Source organism: Eretmochelys imbricata, chromosome 24, assembly GCF_965152235.1.
Source record: "Eretmochelys imbricata isolate rEreImb1 chromosome 24, rEreImb1.hap1, whole genome shotgun sequence".
NCBI classification, from domain to species: domain Eukaryota; kingdom Metazoa; phylum Chordata; order Testudines; family Cheloniidae; genus Eretmochelys; species Eretmochelys imbricata.
The window spans coordinates 1,345,326-1,359,618 of NC_135595.1; the positions used below are offsets into that span (position 1 = coordinate 1,345,326).

Below are 14,293 nucleotides of genomic sequence, written 5' to 3' on the forward strand. Positions count from 1 at the left end.
GTTACCCCACCCCTCCCCATCCAGCCCTCCTCCCTCCCAGCCCCCGGGAGTCCCCTCACCTCTGACACCCACACAGATGCGGCCACGCCCCCGTTCTTTTCTCTCTGAGGTTCCCCCGCTGTTCATGAACAGAGGAAGGTGCTTTGGGCCGAGGCCTGGGAGTGGGGTACAGCCAGGGACTTGGCCTGGGGTTGGGACACTGCAAATCCTCCAGGAATGTGGATAAAACTCAGGGACTGAGGTTCCTCACTGACCGCGGGTCTCAGACATTCCTGCCCCCATCCGCCCCCCTGGGGCATGGGATGGTGCAGAACCGGTGGGCATGGGACTGAGAGAGGGTGTTTTCCTGCTCAGGGCACAGGCAGGCCTCTGCCCCCCAAGGCCAGCGCTGTGAGCTAAGGAGCGCACCGCCGCATGATGGGAGATGGGGCCTGGCAGACAGTGGGCAGCAGAGATATGCATCCGTGGACACGCGTTCCTGCCCACCAGCCTGCAGGGCACGGAGCCCCCAGTGGCTCAGCCAGTCAGCCTGAGGGTGCCATTCCTGTGCCCCCATAGAGCATCTCAAGGGCCTTGCAACGCAGGCTCGCCCCTGCACACCTGTCTCACGGGCTGCCCTCCCCTGGGCCCTGGCAGCAGCTGCAGGCCACACCTGTGCTCCGGGGCAGGTGCCGTGAGCGGGTCCAGCCCCCTCTCTCCCCATCATGCCAAGGCCCTGGGAGCTGCTTCCCAGTCAGTCACGCCCCCCTCACCCCCGGTGCCAGACAATTTCATTGTAATTAGGGAGCCTGGCGCTGCGGCTAAGCCCAGCTCTCTCTGTGGGGCCGCCTTCATGCCATTGTTGTTTGATCTCAGGGAGGTCAGCACCTCGGCCATGCCCAGGGGCCAGCACTAATGTCAGGCCTGGGCGGGCAGGGCCGTGCAGAGGGGCACCTGGTCCTGGGACTGAGCCGAAGCCCGTTCAGGTCAGCCGGAGTCATTCCCACAGGCTTTGGCTCAGGCCCCGCACAGGAGCTGTGCTGCCCGCAGAACCGAGGAGACCCCATGGGCAGCGAGTCTTGCCAGCTGCTGACTTCGCTATGCGGCTCCCTGCCCTTTTCCCCTGCAGGCCCCCCAGGAGCTTCCCCACTGGTGCCGAAAGGAGCGGGATCGGGTCGCTTTGCCACACCCCTTTATAAAGCTTGTGGAATGGCTGGCTCCCCCCAGTGGGACGGGAATAGTGGGGTGAGTGCGGCGCAGCCCCACTGGGGGTGCGTGAGAGCAGGAGAGGGCCCCATGGCGCTCAGCCTTCATATGGCACCTTCCATCTGCAAAGGGCTTTATCTGGTAATGGGAGAATCCCCTGGAAAGCCAGCCAGGGTCAGGCTCAGAGGGGAAGGGACTCACCTAAGGCCACAGAAAGAGTCCCTTGTTCAGGAATAGAACTTAGGAATCCTGGCTCCCAGGCCCCCCACCCCCACCCAACCATTAGACTCCAATCCGGAGCTGGGATTAGAACCCAGGCATCCTGGCTCCCAGGCCCCCCAGCTCTAATCACTGGCCTCCCCTCCCAGAGCTGGGAATTGCAGCTGGGAGTCCTGGCTCCCAGTCTTCTGTTCAGACTGCTGCCTGGAGAGAGGGCCAGAAAGGTCCGTATTCACCCAGCAGCTCTCCCTGGGGAGGAGACCATGCGCTCACCTGACACCAAGAACCAATACGGGGAACAGATCAGTGATGTCTCGCCCTTCAGTCTACCTGCCGAAGGTCTGACACAATCCCAGGGCTGGGAGTTGACCCTGGACCCAAGGTGTTAATGTCGGACAGCGCCAGTGAAGGGCGTTATCCCCGGGAACAATGTCCCAAGGCAGGGGGCTGGGGGGATTCTCCATCATGGCTGCGTTTGGACTCCGGATTGTCTGTTTTCTGAAGATTTGCCCTTGGAGTTTGGGGGGGGAGAGGGGGGCAGGTCTCTGGCCTGGGCTAGCCTCTGGCCTTGGGATCTGTGACTCTCAGAAGAGCAGGGGATCTCCCCCCATCACCCCTAGCCCACCAAGCTGCCTGTGCTTTTTATAACCATCTCCCAGCTGTCCCACGGGGGCCCAAATATGGCCCTGTCCATGAAGTCACTGAGCAGGCATCCCCCCACCCCCCACGCTCCCCAGGCGGGCGCGGAGACAATGGGGCCCTGTGGACAGACATTTCGGGAGTGAGAGGAGGCGGCTCAGCCCAAGAAAGGCAAAGGCCCCGAGCCACCTGTCAGGGGCGTATTGATAAAACCCTCGGCCAGGGAGGGGGCCAGACACTCGGCAGCCCCAGCCCGACGCATCCCACATTGCTGCTCGTCCCTCCCAGCCAGAGGTGCCCCAGCCCCGCAGGTGAAGATGGAGGCCATCAAGAAGAAGATGCAGATGCTGAAGCTGGACAAGGAGAACGCCTTGGACCGGGCTGAGCAGGCAGAGGCTGAGCAGAAGCAGGCAGAGGAGAGGAGCAAACAGGTGGGAAAGAGAGGCCGGCACTGTCCCTAACCCACCCCTCTCCCCGGGGTTGGCTCCCTGTCCCGGACTCCTGCCTTGGCTCCCTGCGTGGACTCCTGCCCTGGCCAGAGACCTAGTAGCCCCTCGCCCCCCTCGTGGCAAGAGTGGCACTTACCCCAGGGAAAGGCAGCTGCCCCCAGGAGCCCAGTGGCTCCCCCTCGGGGAGACTCACTCGAAGGCTGGGGAGGCTCCTATTGCTCCGCCGGGGATGGGGCTCGTCCCATATCCCCCGGAGCAGGAGGAGTGCTGCGTGTCAGCGTCCCTCAGGAGTGCGGAGCGGGACCTGCCTTCGGCTCCTCCAGCCCTGGGCACAGACACGCTGGAGTCAAGTCTGTGGGTACAAGTGATGCTGCCATGAGCCCCGGGGGGTGCAGCAGATCTGGGAGGGGACAGGTCCACAAACTGGGAATGCCCGTCATCTCCCGGATGCCTGGGCACACGCAGACGCTGCTCCAGACACACTAATCCATACCCATGACACACACCGCCAGCCTGGCAAACACGCACAGGTCCATGCACGGCCATGCACGGTGCTGGAGTCCAGGGGGTCACTCACAACGTAGAGCTGCATACCTGGGGGAGAATGTGGTAGGTGGCTGTGTACCGCACCCAGACGCACGGTACGGCTTCTGTGCCCAATATACAGCGTACACACACACAGATTGTGTGTCCTGAGCACACCCACCCCATGGATTGTGTGCCCCCTAAATACCACACTCACAAACCCACCCCCATCGCTTGTGGGTCACACAAACACAAACGTGTGCCCAGTGCTGAATCCTGCTCCAGTTCCACAAGGGCAGCTTCCCTCCTTTCACGCACCGCCCAGCTCAGCCCTGCCTTTCCCCCGGAAGCGATGCAGCAGCAGCTCCGCTGCGGAGTCCAGAGTCACAGCTGGAGGGATGGGAGGTGGGTTTGTGCCATGCTGGGGTTTAGCAGAACCTGGGCTCTGACATCCTGCCACAGCGCACCAGGGAGATGACTCAGGAGGGCAGCTCTGCAGGAGCCATTAAACTGGGGCCCCGTGTAGCTCCCCACTCACCGGGCAGAAGAAACTTTCCACTTGGGGCATGATTCTCCCCTCGCTTGCCCTGCTACAAACCAGGAGCGGCTGCACCCAGGTCAATGGAGCCCCACTGGCCTCTGTGAGCTGAGTCAGGCTCTTCGTGCCCATGTAGAACCGACTCCCGTCCCCACTCATCCCACTGCCCATGAATTGCAGATCCGGATCATGGGGGAGGAGATGAGAGGCAGTGTCTGCTTGTGCCTAAGGCCAGCGCTGGGCATAAACTGGGCAAGCCAGGGGGGATCCCAGCTAGGGGTGCTCAGCGTCCCGGAGGGCACAGATGGGGTGGCTGGGTGGGCAGCAGCTCCCAGGTGCCAGCCGTAAGTGACACCTCTTGCCATTGGCAGCTGGAGGATGAGCTGGCGGCCATGCAGAAGAAGCTGAAGGGGACGGAGGACGAGCTGGACAAATACTCAGAGGCCCTGAAAGATGCCCAGGAGAAGCTGGAGCTGGCTGAGAAGAAGGCAGCAGATGTACGTATGGCAGTGCCAGGCCCCACCACCTGCCTGGGAGCACACGCACAATGACACACACGCGCACAGTGACACACACACGCATGGTGACACACATGTCTGCATAACACATACACAGCCACACCCAGGAACAGGTCACACACACACACACACAGCAGAACTGCTGTCATGGAGAGCAAACCGTACCTCCCACAGCCCGGGCTTGGGCTCTGTCCAGCCATCCTGCTTTACCGTCGGCTCCTGCTTCTTTAGAGAAGAAACGAACCAGCATCAACCAAAGCGGTGCCGGAGCCCCTGCCTCAGCAAGCAGCTGTCTGGGGTGAGAGGGAGCCCCCGGGCTGGGCACCAGAGGTCAGATCCGGCTCTCTTACACCACTGCGGTCACTGGGCTGGAGCCTCCCAGCTGGCTGAGCTGTGCTCATCAGAGGGCTGAAGTGAGAAGGCCAAAGGTGGCATTATTCCACCTGTATGCTCCCCAGTCCTGGGGGTGGCTGGGACCACGTTGGTCCCTAAGAACATAAGAAGGGCCCTACTGGGTCAGACCAATGGTCCATCTAGCCCAGTGTCCTGTCTTCCAACAGTGGCCAATACCAGGTGCCCCAGAGGGAATGAACAGAACAGGTCATCATCAAGTGATCTATCCCTGCCACCCATTCCCAGCCTCTGGCAAACAGAGGCTAGGGACACCATTCCTGCCCATCCTGGCTAATAGCCATTGATGGACCTATCCTCCATGAATTTATCTAGTTTACCTAGCATAACTTAGAGCAGCCTCAGGGCTTCTCTATCTAACACCCAGCTGCTGAGGGGCCGTTCTGGTAGCCAGAGCTCAGAGGGGCACAGGGGCACTCTAGCTGTGTCTCCCTTCCCCATAATATGCTGAAGGCTGGGGTGGGGGGGGCACATAAGAACTGCTACAAGAGCTTGATGCCATCCAAGGATTTCCCCAGGCAGGAGCCAGGTGCTGCCCTCACAAAGGGACCTGGGCACACGGCCTGACAAAAACATGTCACTGGGTCTGTGCGTCAGCGGCATGCAAGCGCCAGGCTTACGCAGGGGTATTAATAGGCTGCCCACATACCTGTCTATTCAGGCAGAGCTTGGGTTTCAGGCTGACACATGAGACGAGCTCGCTCAGCGCTGCCCCTCCGGGGCCTGGCATGCTCACAGGAAGCAGGATGCTGCTTTGGGCTGCTTTGTTCATGCAGATGGGATTTTACCCGTGGCCTCTGTACTGCCCCCACCCACCACCACCCTGGGATGGAGCGAGAGGAAGTCACCTTCTCCCGTTAAAGGCCTTGCCCGCACTGGGAGCTTCAGCTGTGATCCAGCTGCTGCTTACACCAGTGGAGCTGACCCCTCCGGGAAACCCAGTGCAGATCTTGCTCTAAACGGGTTTTATCTTGTCCACACCAGGGATCTGTGCCCAGGCAGCTGTACCAGGGCTGGAACTGGAGCAAGCCCCAGGGTAGGCCAGGCCTCAGCCACCCGAGATAGAGCCCATGCAGTCACCTGAGGGCTCGCACCTGGGGATCTTGGGCTTGGGTTCATGCCCAGCAACAGAGTGAGGAAGGCTCTAGAGGTGAGAGGACTGGAGATGGGACGCCCCAGGGGAGAGGGAGAGCGAAGAGAAGGGGCAGGAGCAGCAGCGAATGGCTGTGTGTGTGTGAGGCTGCGTGCGGACAGCCATGTATGTGCATGTGTCTGTGTGGGCACTTATGGGCCCGTGCGTGTCTGGGTGTGCGTGCAGGGTGCTTTACGCTCTCGCTCCGCTGGTCTCTGCTCAATTAAAGCACGTGAAGGTGATAATCAGAGAGGGGACAGACGGCAGGGAAGGCTGACGGCACAGAGATGACATCCTACCCGGGATTTTCTCCTTAGCCCTGACGGTCGCTCCTGCCCGGAGGCTGGGCTGTCTGGCTCTGGGAATAAGGGTGCTTATCCCCAGCCCTCGAGCACAAATCGTCACCAGAGAACTGAGAACGAGTGGCCAGCGTCCTACCCGAGCCTCTTTTTGTGGGTCTCAACAGAGGCCAAGGATTGGGTGGGGCTCGGAGCCTGAACTACCCTCTCACCACTAGAGGTGGAAGGTGGGAGCCTGGGTGTGGGGAAGCTCGCCCTGCACCCAGGGTGCCCTTCTCCTGTGGATAAAGGGGCCTCCGCTAGGGCACCTCTCACCAGCAGGAAAACCCCTTTTGAAGAGACTCTGCCGTGCCAACTTGGCAGCGGGTGTGCGGCACACACGGTGTGCACACGGAGTGAGTGGGTGTGCACAGGGTGTGAGAGGCTGTGCAGCGTGCAAGGTGTGCACAGGGCTGTGCAGTGTGCACACACAGAGGAAGTGGGTGTACCTGTGTGTGTGAGAGCGTGGTGGTGCAGTGCACAGTCAAAATCAGCCGCAGGAAGGGGCGTCCCCGGCTCCCTGTGCTGGTCAGTGGTGCCCAGGGCAGCCCTGCGGCATGGCAGGGAAAGCAGCTGCAGAGATGTGCAATGTGGAGTCACTGACCGCACAACGAGCAACAGGGAGAGATAAGGATATTTTCAGCTGCTGGGTTCTTCCGGCCCCTGCTGCTAGGCAGCCTCTTAGGCAGGGATCAGAGCTGTGCAGCCTGCCGTGGTGTGTGCCCATCTCACCGCTGTCACAGAGCAGCCAGGAAAGCAGAGCAGAAACTTGCTCCTGTTGCTCCACGCCCTGGACATGGATGCAAAGGGGGGGAAAGAGCCTCCCAGGAAATAGTGCCAGAGCAAAAGGCCCTGGGCAGGAAGCACGGCCCAGTCTGCATCCCCTGGGCAGGAGGCCCAGGTGCAAGGGATTCTGGGGCAGGACAGGGGAAGATCGAGGGCGTGTCCATGGCGGGAAAGGCAGTGGTTTGGATGGTCCTGTGCCCCAGAGAGACTCGGCCACTGCAAGTCTAGGCATAGGGGCTGTTGGAACCAGGCTCCAGCAGCTCCTGAGTAGAGGAGGTGCAACCCCCTCCATTGAACTCCTGCTCCGAGGGCTGGCTTAGGAGTGAATCTGGGCCTATGGTCATGGCCACATCCAGTGCTGGGATCCAGATCATCATCAGGGGCTAGACTCACTCCCTTCTGCTCCCTTGCAAGCCTAATACAGCTCCCTTTGGAGGAGCAGCTTCCAGGCAACCCAGGCTGGGGAGTTAGAGAGGAAACGGTGCCAGGCCGGAGGACAGCAGGGTGGGGAGCGGCGTGTTTCCAGGGGCAGAGTTGATGGGCTGGGGGGATGCAGGGAGGCAGCTCCCAGGTGAGCGGAGCTGCAGAGGAGAAGGCTCCTGCACAGCCGTGGTGTGAGGAAGTGGCACTGAGAATGCTGTTGCCGTTGACGGGGGTAGAGAGAGAACCTGTATTTGAAAGCCAAGACAACGGGGGACAGATGTGGGCTATATGGCTCTGAGACCTGTGCCCGGGATCCAGGCCAGCTACAGCCTCTCCATGACCTTAGGAATCCTTGTATCCCCTGTGCTGTGGAAGGAGCTCGGTCCCGTGGAAACAGAAAAGCCATTGTTGGCCTGGGCTGGGGTAGGGTGGAAGCTCTGCGGCCCTCTCGACAACTGCAGAGCGCTGCAATTGTTGTCGGCGGTTTCCAGGAAAACAATGGCACAAGCGGCATAGGGTTTCGCTCAGTGCTGTCGTCCTCCCATCAGTCATGGGGCTAAGGGCCATCAGAGTCCCATGCAGCTGCTGCATGGAATTAGAAGGGGATGAGCTATTCAGATTCATCCTCCACAGAGATTTGAGGGATGAAGGAGCTTTCACCACCTTTCACTCTCCCCTGCCCCCCGGCCATGGTGGGAACGTGATGACTCATGGGAGAATGCCTGAGTTGAAACCAGGAGGAGAAGGGGTCCCCTGCCGCTGGGAACCAGAAACGAGTCCCCTGATAGTTCCTCAGCCCGGAGGTGCAGCTGGGTTCCCCAGGCAGTGAGAGTTAGGAATATGCACCTTTCAGTGCAGAGCCCTGCTGGTCAATCAGGCACTGCAGGGAGATATGGGACAAAGAAGGCAGGGTGATCTCAGAGCCCCCCAGCCTGGAGAGCCAGTTATTAAAGAGCAGCCTAGATGGTTGTTAAAGCCCTTGGGGAGGGGCAGGCTGCAGAGCCATAGCGCTGGTGCAATGGGCGTGCAAACAGGAACACTTTGGCTCCACACCAGCTGCGGCCAGGCTGGGGATGTTTCTTCAACCTCTGTGGCTTTGCTCAGGGCTTCCTCCTTTAGGCCCCAAGTCAGCAAGGTACTTAAGGATGCGAGTAATCCCAGTGTACTCCGTCCGTGCTTAAAGTTTGGCTCATGCTTAAGGACCTTTCTGAATCGGTGCCTTAAGCAATAAAGACAAGGCCTCTTTTGTCAGTGGGTTCTGGGGTTTTCTTTCCTCTCCATCTTGCCCTCTTTCCTTCCACTTTCCCCCAGCCCCACTTTCCAGTCCCCTCTTGCTATAGTTTTCTGGGCTCTCCAGGTCCTCTGGGGCTTGGTCTCACCATGCACAGTAAATTCAAATCTGGGCATCCTTACACAGGCAGATCTCTCCATTGAGTCAGGAGGGATTTTCTCTGAGTATGGATGAAGTAAAGAGCTCAGGACCTGGACAATGCAAAGTACAGGTAAGGCAAAACTGCCTGTCAGTTTTACCCAGCAGAAAAAGGGCACTTTCCCTAGAGTCTATCTACACAGGCACTGAAGTTGCACTGGTTTAATTTAAATCAGATTGAAAACCAGTATAGTTAAACCTCTGTGTGGACACACCTATATCGGTTTAAAAGTGGTTCTAGTGGCTTTACTTGCACCTGTACATTTCCCAGTGCGAGCTGAACCAATACCCGCTGGGTTGTAGTCGATTTAAGACAGTCCATGCGCAGATAACTACATCGTTGTGAAATTACACCAGTGCAGCTTTGTGTGGGCAGGTCTTGGCTGGGGAGTCGAGTGTATTTCACGCTTCCCAGCCTGACACTGCGTGTGGCAAGCATGTCTGAACGGTGGCTGCTCTGGCCGCAGCCTGGTCGGACATGGCTTCTTGAACCTGTGCCAAAGCTTCCACACACATGTGGGCAGGCTACAGCATGCGCCGTCATGGGACGGTCACAGCGCACTGTCAGGGGAAGAGAAATAGTGCCAGGGAAATGGTGTGCGGGTCCTTTGCTAGCAGCAATCAGGCAGCAGCTGCAGTCGCAGACTGGCTGGAGCTGAAGTGCAAATTGTGTTTCTGTTGTAAAGCTCCACGGTGCAATAGTGCAAACTGTGCGAAACAGGGGTTATCATCATGAGTAAAAACAAAAGGGAACTTCAGTTAGGCTGAAAATAAGCAGCAAATCAGCAATCTCTCCTGGGACTCTGCCAAATTCACAACACAGGAAAGCTGTTTAAAGCGTCCTGCATCGCCTAGCACACAGGGCTAGAGGTGTGGGGGGAGTATTCAGTTCTAGCTAAAACTAGTGGGCTTCCAGGTATGTCTATGGGGAAACCCCTGCAGCACTTTAAAGCACAGGACCCAGGGGTAGCAGTGAGTTACTGTAAAAAAATGTAACCGTTGAAGGGGAAGAAACTGGCTCAAGGGAGTGTCTATGTGCTTTGGAGCCTTCCATGCAGCCCAGGTCCTAAGTGACCCTGGTCAGATTCTCAGCTAGTGTAAGTTGTCAGAGCTTCACTGAGCTGCTGGGAATCTTGCCAACACCAAGTATTTAAAAATAATGAATCAAGCCTCAAAAATCAGAAGGGTGGCGTAAAAGCCATGGGACAGGGAAAGTGATCTCTTCCGAGCTCTTTCTATTTGCCTTCAGATTAGAGTCTGGCTGCGGGATTCACATTTACAAACTCTTCTCCAAATCTGAGGGCTAGAAACTATGACAGCGGAGAGTCCAAGCTAATCACATGACGCTGGGAGTCGGGGCTTTATGGAAAACACCAAACAGCATGAGACTTGCTGTACAACGCTGGGAGCTGGGCTCATAACTCAGTCCCAATGTAACGGCTGCTCAGCAGCCTGGGTGAAATGAAGTGGGCACCTCAGCCCGTTTCTCAGTGGACATATTTCCCCTGTCGTCACAGACAGCGCTAACTGCCACACAGGTTGGCAGCCTCCGAAAGAGGCCAAGGGCTGAATGGGTCAAGGAGTATAAACTTTCTTCTCACCCTGTGAAGAAGGGGGACAGATTCTTTACCTTGCTAAGCACCTATTTTGCTGCCTGCCTGCTTGTAATCTCTATTCTTCCTTCCCCACTGCCCCTAGCATAGGGGGCACATCGGGGACAGAGAAGGGCAGACAGGGGAGTGTACAATGCACTTCAGTTATCCCCAGCTGGCATATGGTCCTTTGGGGATCACAGTCATCTGGCACAGTTTAGTGCAACCCCAAGGGTGCTGTAACCTACACCTAGTGGTCGGGATGGGCAGTGTCAGGGAGCTGTAACTCATTCCCTGAAAGGCCTGCTCTCTACTGTGCCAAGCAGAAAATCTGGGCTGGGGCGGGGGGTCCTTCTAGGTCAGGGGCAGAGGCCCAGAATAAAGGCAGTTGATTTCCAGGAGGCTGATCAGACACCTCTCCTTAAAGCTAAAGATATTTCAAAATGAAAAATGTGCTAGTGAGTATTAACCCAGTTACTTTTCAAGTAACCTGGACAAAATGCTGGCCAGAGCCTGAGCAATGCTGTCATGCTGGGGGGAAATGGGAAAGGAGGGAGCCATGTGCTGGGTGATCTCAGCTGAGTGGAATGTCTAGCTGCACCCGCGAAGGCTTGTGCTGTTGTTCTGGGAGGTGAAGATCATGAATTATAGTCTTCATGCCCATATATGTATATGGTCTCCTGGGCTTGGGGCCTGTGGGGATGGACTGGTGACTCCTGGGCTTAGGGCTGCCACGTTTGAGATACAAAAAACGTGGACGTACAGGATGATCCTAAGCCCATAACATTGGCCAGCTGGCAGCTTGGGATTTCTCAGGACAGCTCCCTAAAAAAGGGGAGGATCCTGGCAAAAACCTGGACAGGTGGCAGCCCACAGGTGTGCAGGGGTGACTGTTGTTTGCAGCTTGCCAGTGTGCAGAGTTTGCGGGTCCTAGGTCTATTATCAGTAGAGCTTTCTGACCTACAAGGGGTGGCTGGGATTTGGGGGGTTGTGGGAAGGTTGTGACACTGGGACTTTGGGGTGTTTGTGGCTTTCGGGGCCTTAGCAGGGATTCTGACCTTTACGCTCATAAGCGTTTGTGCCTTTCGGGTTGTTCTGGGGCTCGTCTTAGAGTCGGGGGGAGAGCACCTCAGACGTTGGGGTCCAGGGGGTGGTGATTTCAGGGTGCGGCTTTGAGGTGTAGGGGGTGTAACCCACTGGGGTGCTGTTGTTACTTTGGGGTGTAACTCAGACTGGGGTTCGGACCTGGGGGGCTAGGGGGGTCAGAGGGATTTGGAGGGGTGTTGTGGCTCTGGGGTGTAACTCAGACTGGGGGGATTTGGGGGGGCACTGTGGCTCTGGGGTGTAACTCAGATTGGGGGGCCGGGGGGTCGGGGGGAGCAGGGGGGCTGGGGGGGCACTGTGGCTTTGGGCTGTAACTCAGACTGGGGGGCTGGGGGGGTCGGGGGAACGGGGGGGCGCTGTGGCTCTGGGCTGTAACTCAGACTGGGGGGATTTGGGGGGCGCTGTGGCTCTGGTGTGTAACTCAGACTGGGGGGCTGGGGGGGGTCGGGGGAACGGGGGGGTGCTGTGGCTCTGGGCTGTAACTCAGACTGGGGGGATTTGGGGGGCGCTGTGGCTGTGGGCTGTAACTCAGACTGGGGGGATTTGGGGGGTGCTGTGGCTCTGGGCTGTAACTCAGACTGGGGGGCTGGGGGGGTCGGGGGGAACGGGGGGGCGCTGTGTCTCTGGGCTGTAACTCAGACTGGGGGATTTGGGGGGGCGCTGTGGCTCTGGGCTGTAACTCAGACTCGGGGGATTTGGGGGGGCGCTGTGGCTCTGGGCTGTAACTCAGACTGGGGGGATTTGGGGGGCGCTGTGGCTCTGGGCTGTAACTCAGACTGGGGAGATTTGGGGGGTGCTGTGGCTCTGGGCTGTAACTCAGACTGGGGGGATTTGGGGGGGCGCTGTGGCTCTGGGCTGTAACTCAGACTCGGGGGATTTGGGGGGGCGCTGTGGCTCTGGGCTGTAACTCAGACTGGGGGGATTTGGGGGGCGCTGTGGCTCTGGGGTGTAACTCAGACTGGGGGGATTTGGGGGGGCGCTGTGGCTCTGGGCTGTAACTCAGACTGGGGGTCTGGGGGGGTCAGGGGGAACGGGGGGGTGCTGTGGCTCTGGGCTGTAACTCAGACTGGGGGGATTTGGGGGGCGCTGTGGCTCTGGGGTGTAACTCAGACTGGGGGGATTTGGGGGGCGCTGTGGCTCTGGGCTGTAACTCAGACTGGGGAGATTTGGGGGGTGCTGTGGCTCTGGGCTGTAACTCAGACTGGGGGGATTTGGGGGGCGCTATGGCTCTGGGGTGTAACTCAGACTGGGGGGCTGGGGGGGTCAGGGGGAACGGGGGGGTGCTGTGGCTCTGGGCTGTAACTCAGACTGGGGGGATTTGGGGGGCGCTGTGGCTCTGGGCTGTAACTCAGACTGGGGGGATTTGGGGGGGCGCTGTGGCTCTGGGGTGTAACTCAGACTGGGGGGCTGGGGGGGTCGGGGAGAACGGGGGGGCGCTGTGGCTCTGGGCTGTAACTCAGACTGGGGGGATTTGGGGGGCGCTGTGGCTCTGGGCTGTAACTCAGACTGGGGGGATTTGGGGGGCGCTGTGGCTCTGGGCTGTAACTCAGACTGGGGGTCTGGGGGGGTCAGGGGGAACGGGGGGGTGCTGTGGCTCTGGGCTGTAACTCAGACTGGGGGGATTTGGGGGGCGCTGTGGCTCTGGGGTGTAACTCAGACTGGGGGGATTTGGGGGGGCACTGTGGCTCTGGGGTGTAACTCAGACTGGGGGGCTGGGGGGGTCAGGGGGAACGGGGGGGTGCTGTGGCTCTGGGCTGTAACTCAGACTGGGGGGATTTTGGGGGCGCTGTGGCTCTGGGCTGTAACTCAGACTGGGGGGATTTGGGGGGGCGCTGTGGCTCTGGGGTGTAACTCAGACTGGGGGGATTTGGGGGGCGCTATGGCTCTGGGGTGTAACTCAGACTGGGGGGCTGGGGGGGTCGGGGGGAACGGGGGGGCGCTGTGGCTCTGGGCTGTAACTCAGACTGGGGGATTTGGGGGGGCGCTGTGGCTCTGGGGTGTAACTCAGACTGGGGGGCTGGGGGGGTCGGGGGGAACGGGGGGCGCTGTGGCTCTGGGCTGTAACTCAGACTGGGGGATTTGGGGGGGCGCTGTGGCTCTGGGCTGTAACTCAGACTCGGGGGATTGGGGGGGCGCTGTGGCTCTGGGCTGTAACTCAGACTGGGGGGATTTGGGGGGCGCTGTGGCTCTGGGGTGTAACTCAGACTGGGGGGCTGGGGGGGTCGGGGGGAACGGGGGGGCGCTGTGGCTCTGGGGTGTAACTCAGACTGGGGGGATTTGGGGGGGCGCTGTGGCTCTGGGCTGTAACTCAGACTGGGGGATTTGGGGGGGCGCTGTGGCTCTGGGGTGTAACTCAGACTGGGGGGCTGGGGGGGTCGGGGGGAACGGGGGGGCGCTGTGGCTCTGGGCTGTAACTCAGACTGGGGGGATTTGGGGGGGCGCTGTGGCTCTGGGGTGTAACTCAGACTGGGGGGCTGGGGGGGTCGGGGGGAACGGGGGGGCGCTGTGGCTCTGGGCTGTAACTCAGACTGGGGGGATTTGGGGGGGCGCTGTGGCTCTGGGGTGTAACTCAGACTGGGGGATTGGGGGGGCGCTGTGGCTCTGGGGTGTAACTCAGACTGGGGGGCTGGGGGGGTCGGGGGGAACGGGGGGGCTCTGTGGCTCTGGGCTGTAACTCAGACTGGGGGATTTGGGGGGGCGCTGTGGCTCTGGGGTGTAACTCAGACTGGGGGGCTGGGGGGGTCGGGGGGAACGGGGGGGCGCTGTGGCTCTGGGCTGTAACTCAGACTGGGGGGATTTGGGGGGGCGCTGTGGCTCTGGGGTGTAACTCAGACTGGGGGGCTGGGGGGGTCGGGGGGAACGGGGGGGTGCTGTGGCTCTGGGCTGTAACTCAGACTGGGGGGATTTGGGGGGGCGCTGTGGCTCTGGGGTGTAACTCAGACTGGGGGGATTGGGGGGGCGCTGTGGCTCTGGGGTGTAACTCAGACTGGGGGGCTGGGGGGGTC

At 59.8% G+C, this 14,293-nt stretch overlaps 1 protein-coding gene across 3 annotated transcripts in view; it reads left to right on the top strand.

Moving 5' to 3' along the window:
* Positions 1-2,360: 2,360 nt before the first annotated feature.
* Positions 2,361-14,293, top strand: part of TPM3 (tropomyosin 3) — a 35,290-nt gene continuing 23,357 nt past the window's right edge. For all 3 annotated transcript variants that reach the window (XM_077841508.1, XM_077841510.1, XM_077841509.1), the window contains exons 1-2: positions 2,361-2,474; positions 3,927-4,052. In XM_077841508.1, coding sequence (XP_077697634.1) covers positions 2,361-2,474; positions 3,927-4,052 — 240 coding nt within the window. The remainder of the gene's footprint in view (positions 2,475-3,926; positions 4,053-14,293) is intronic.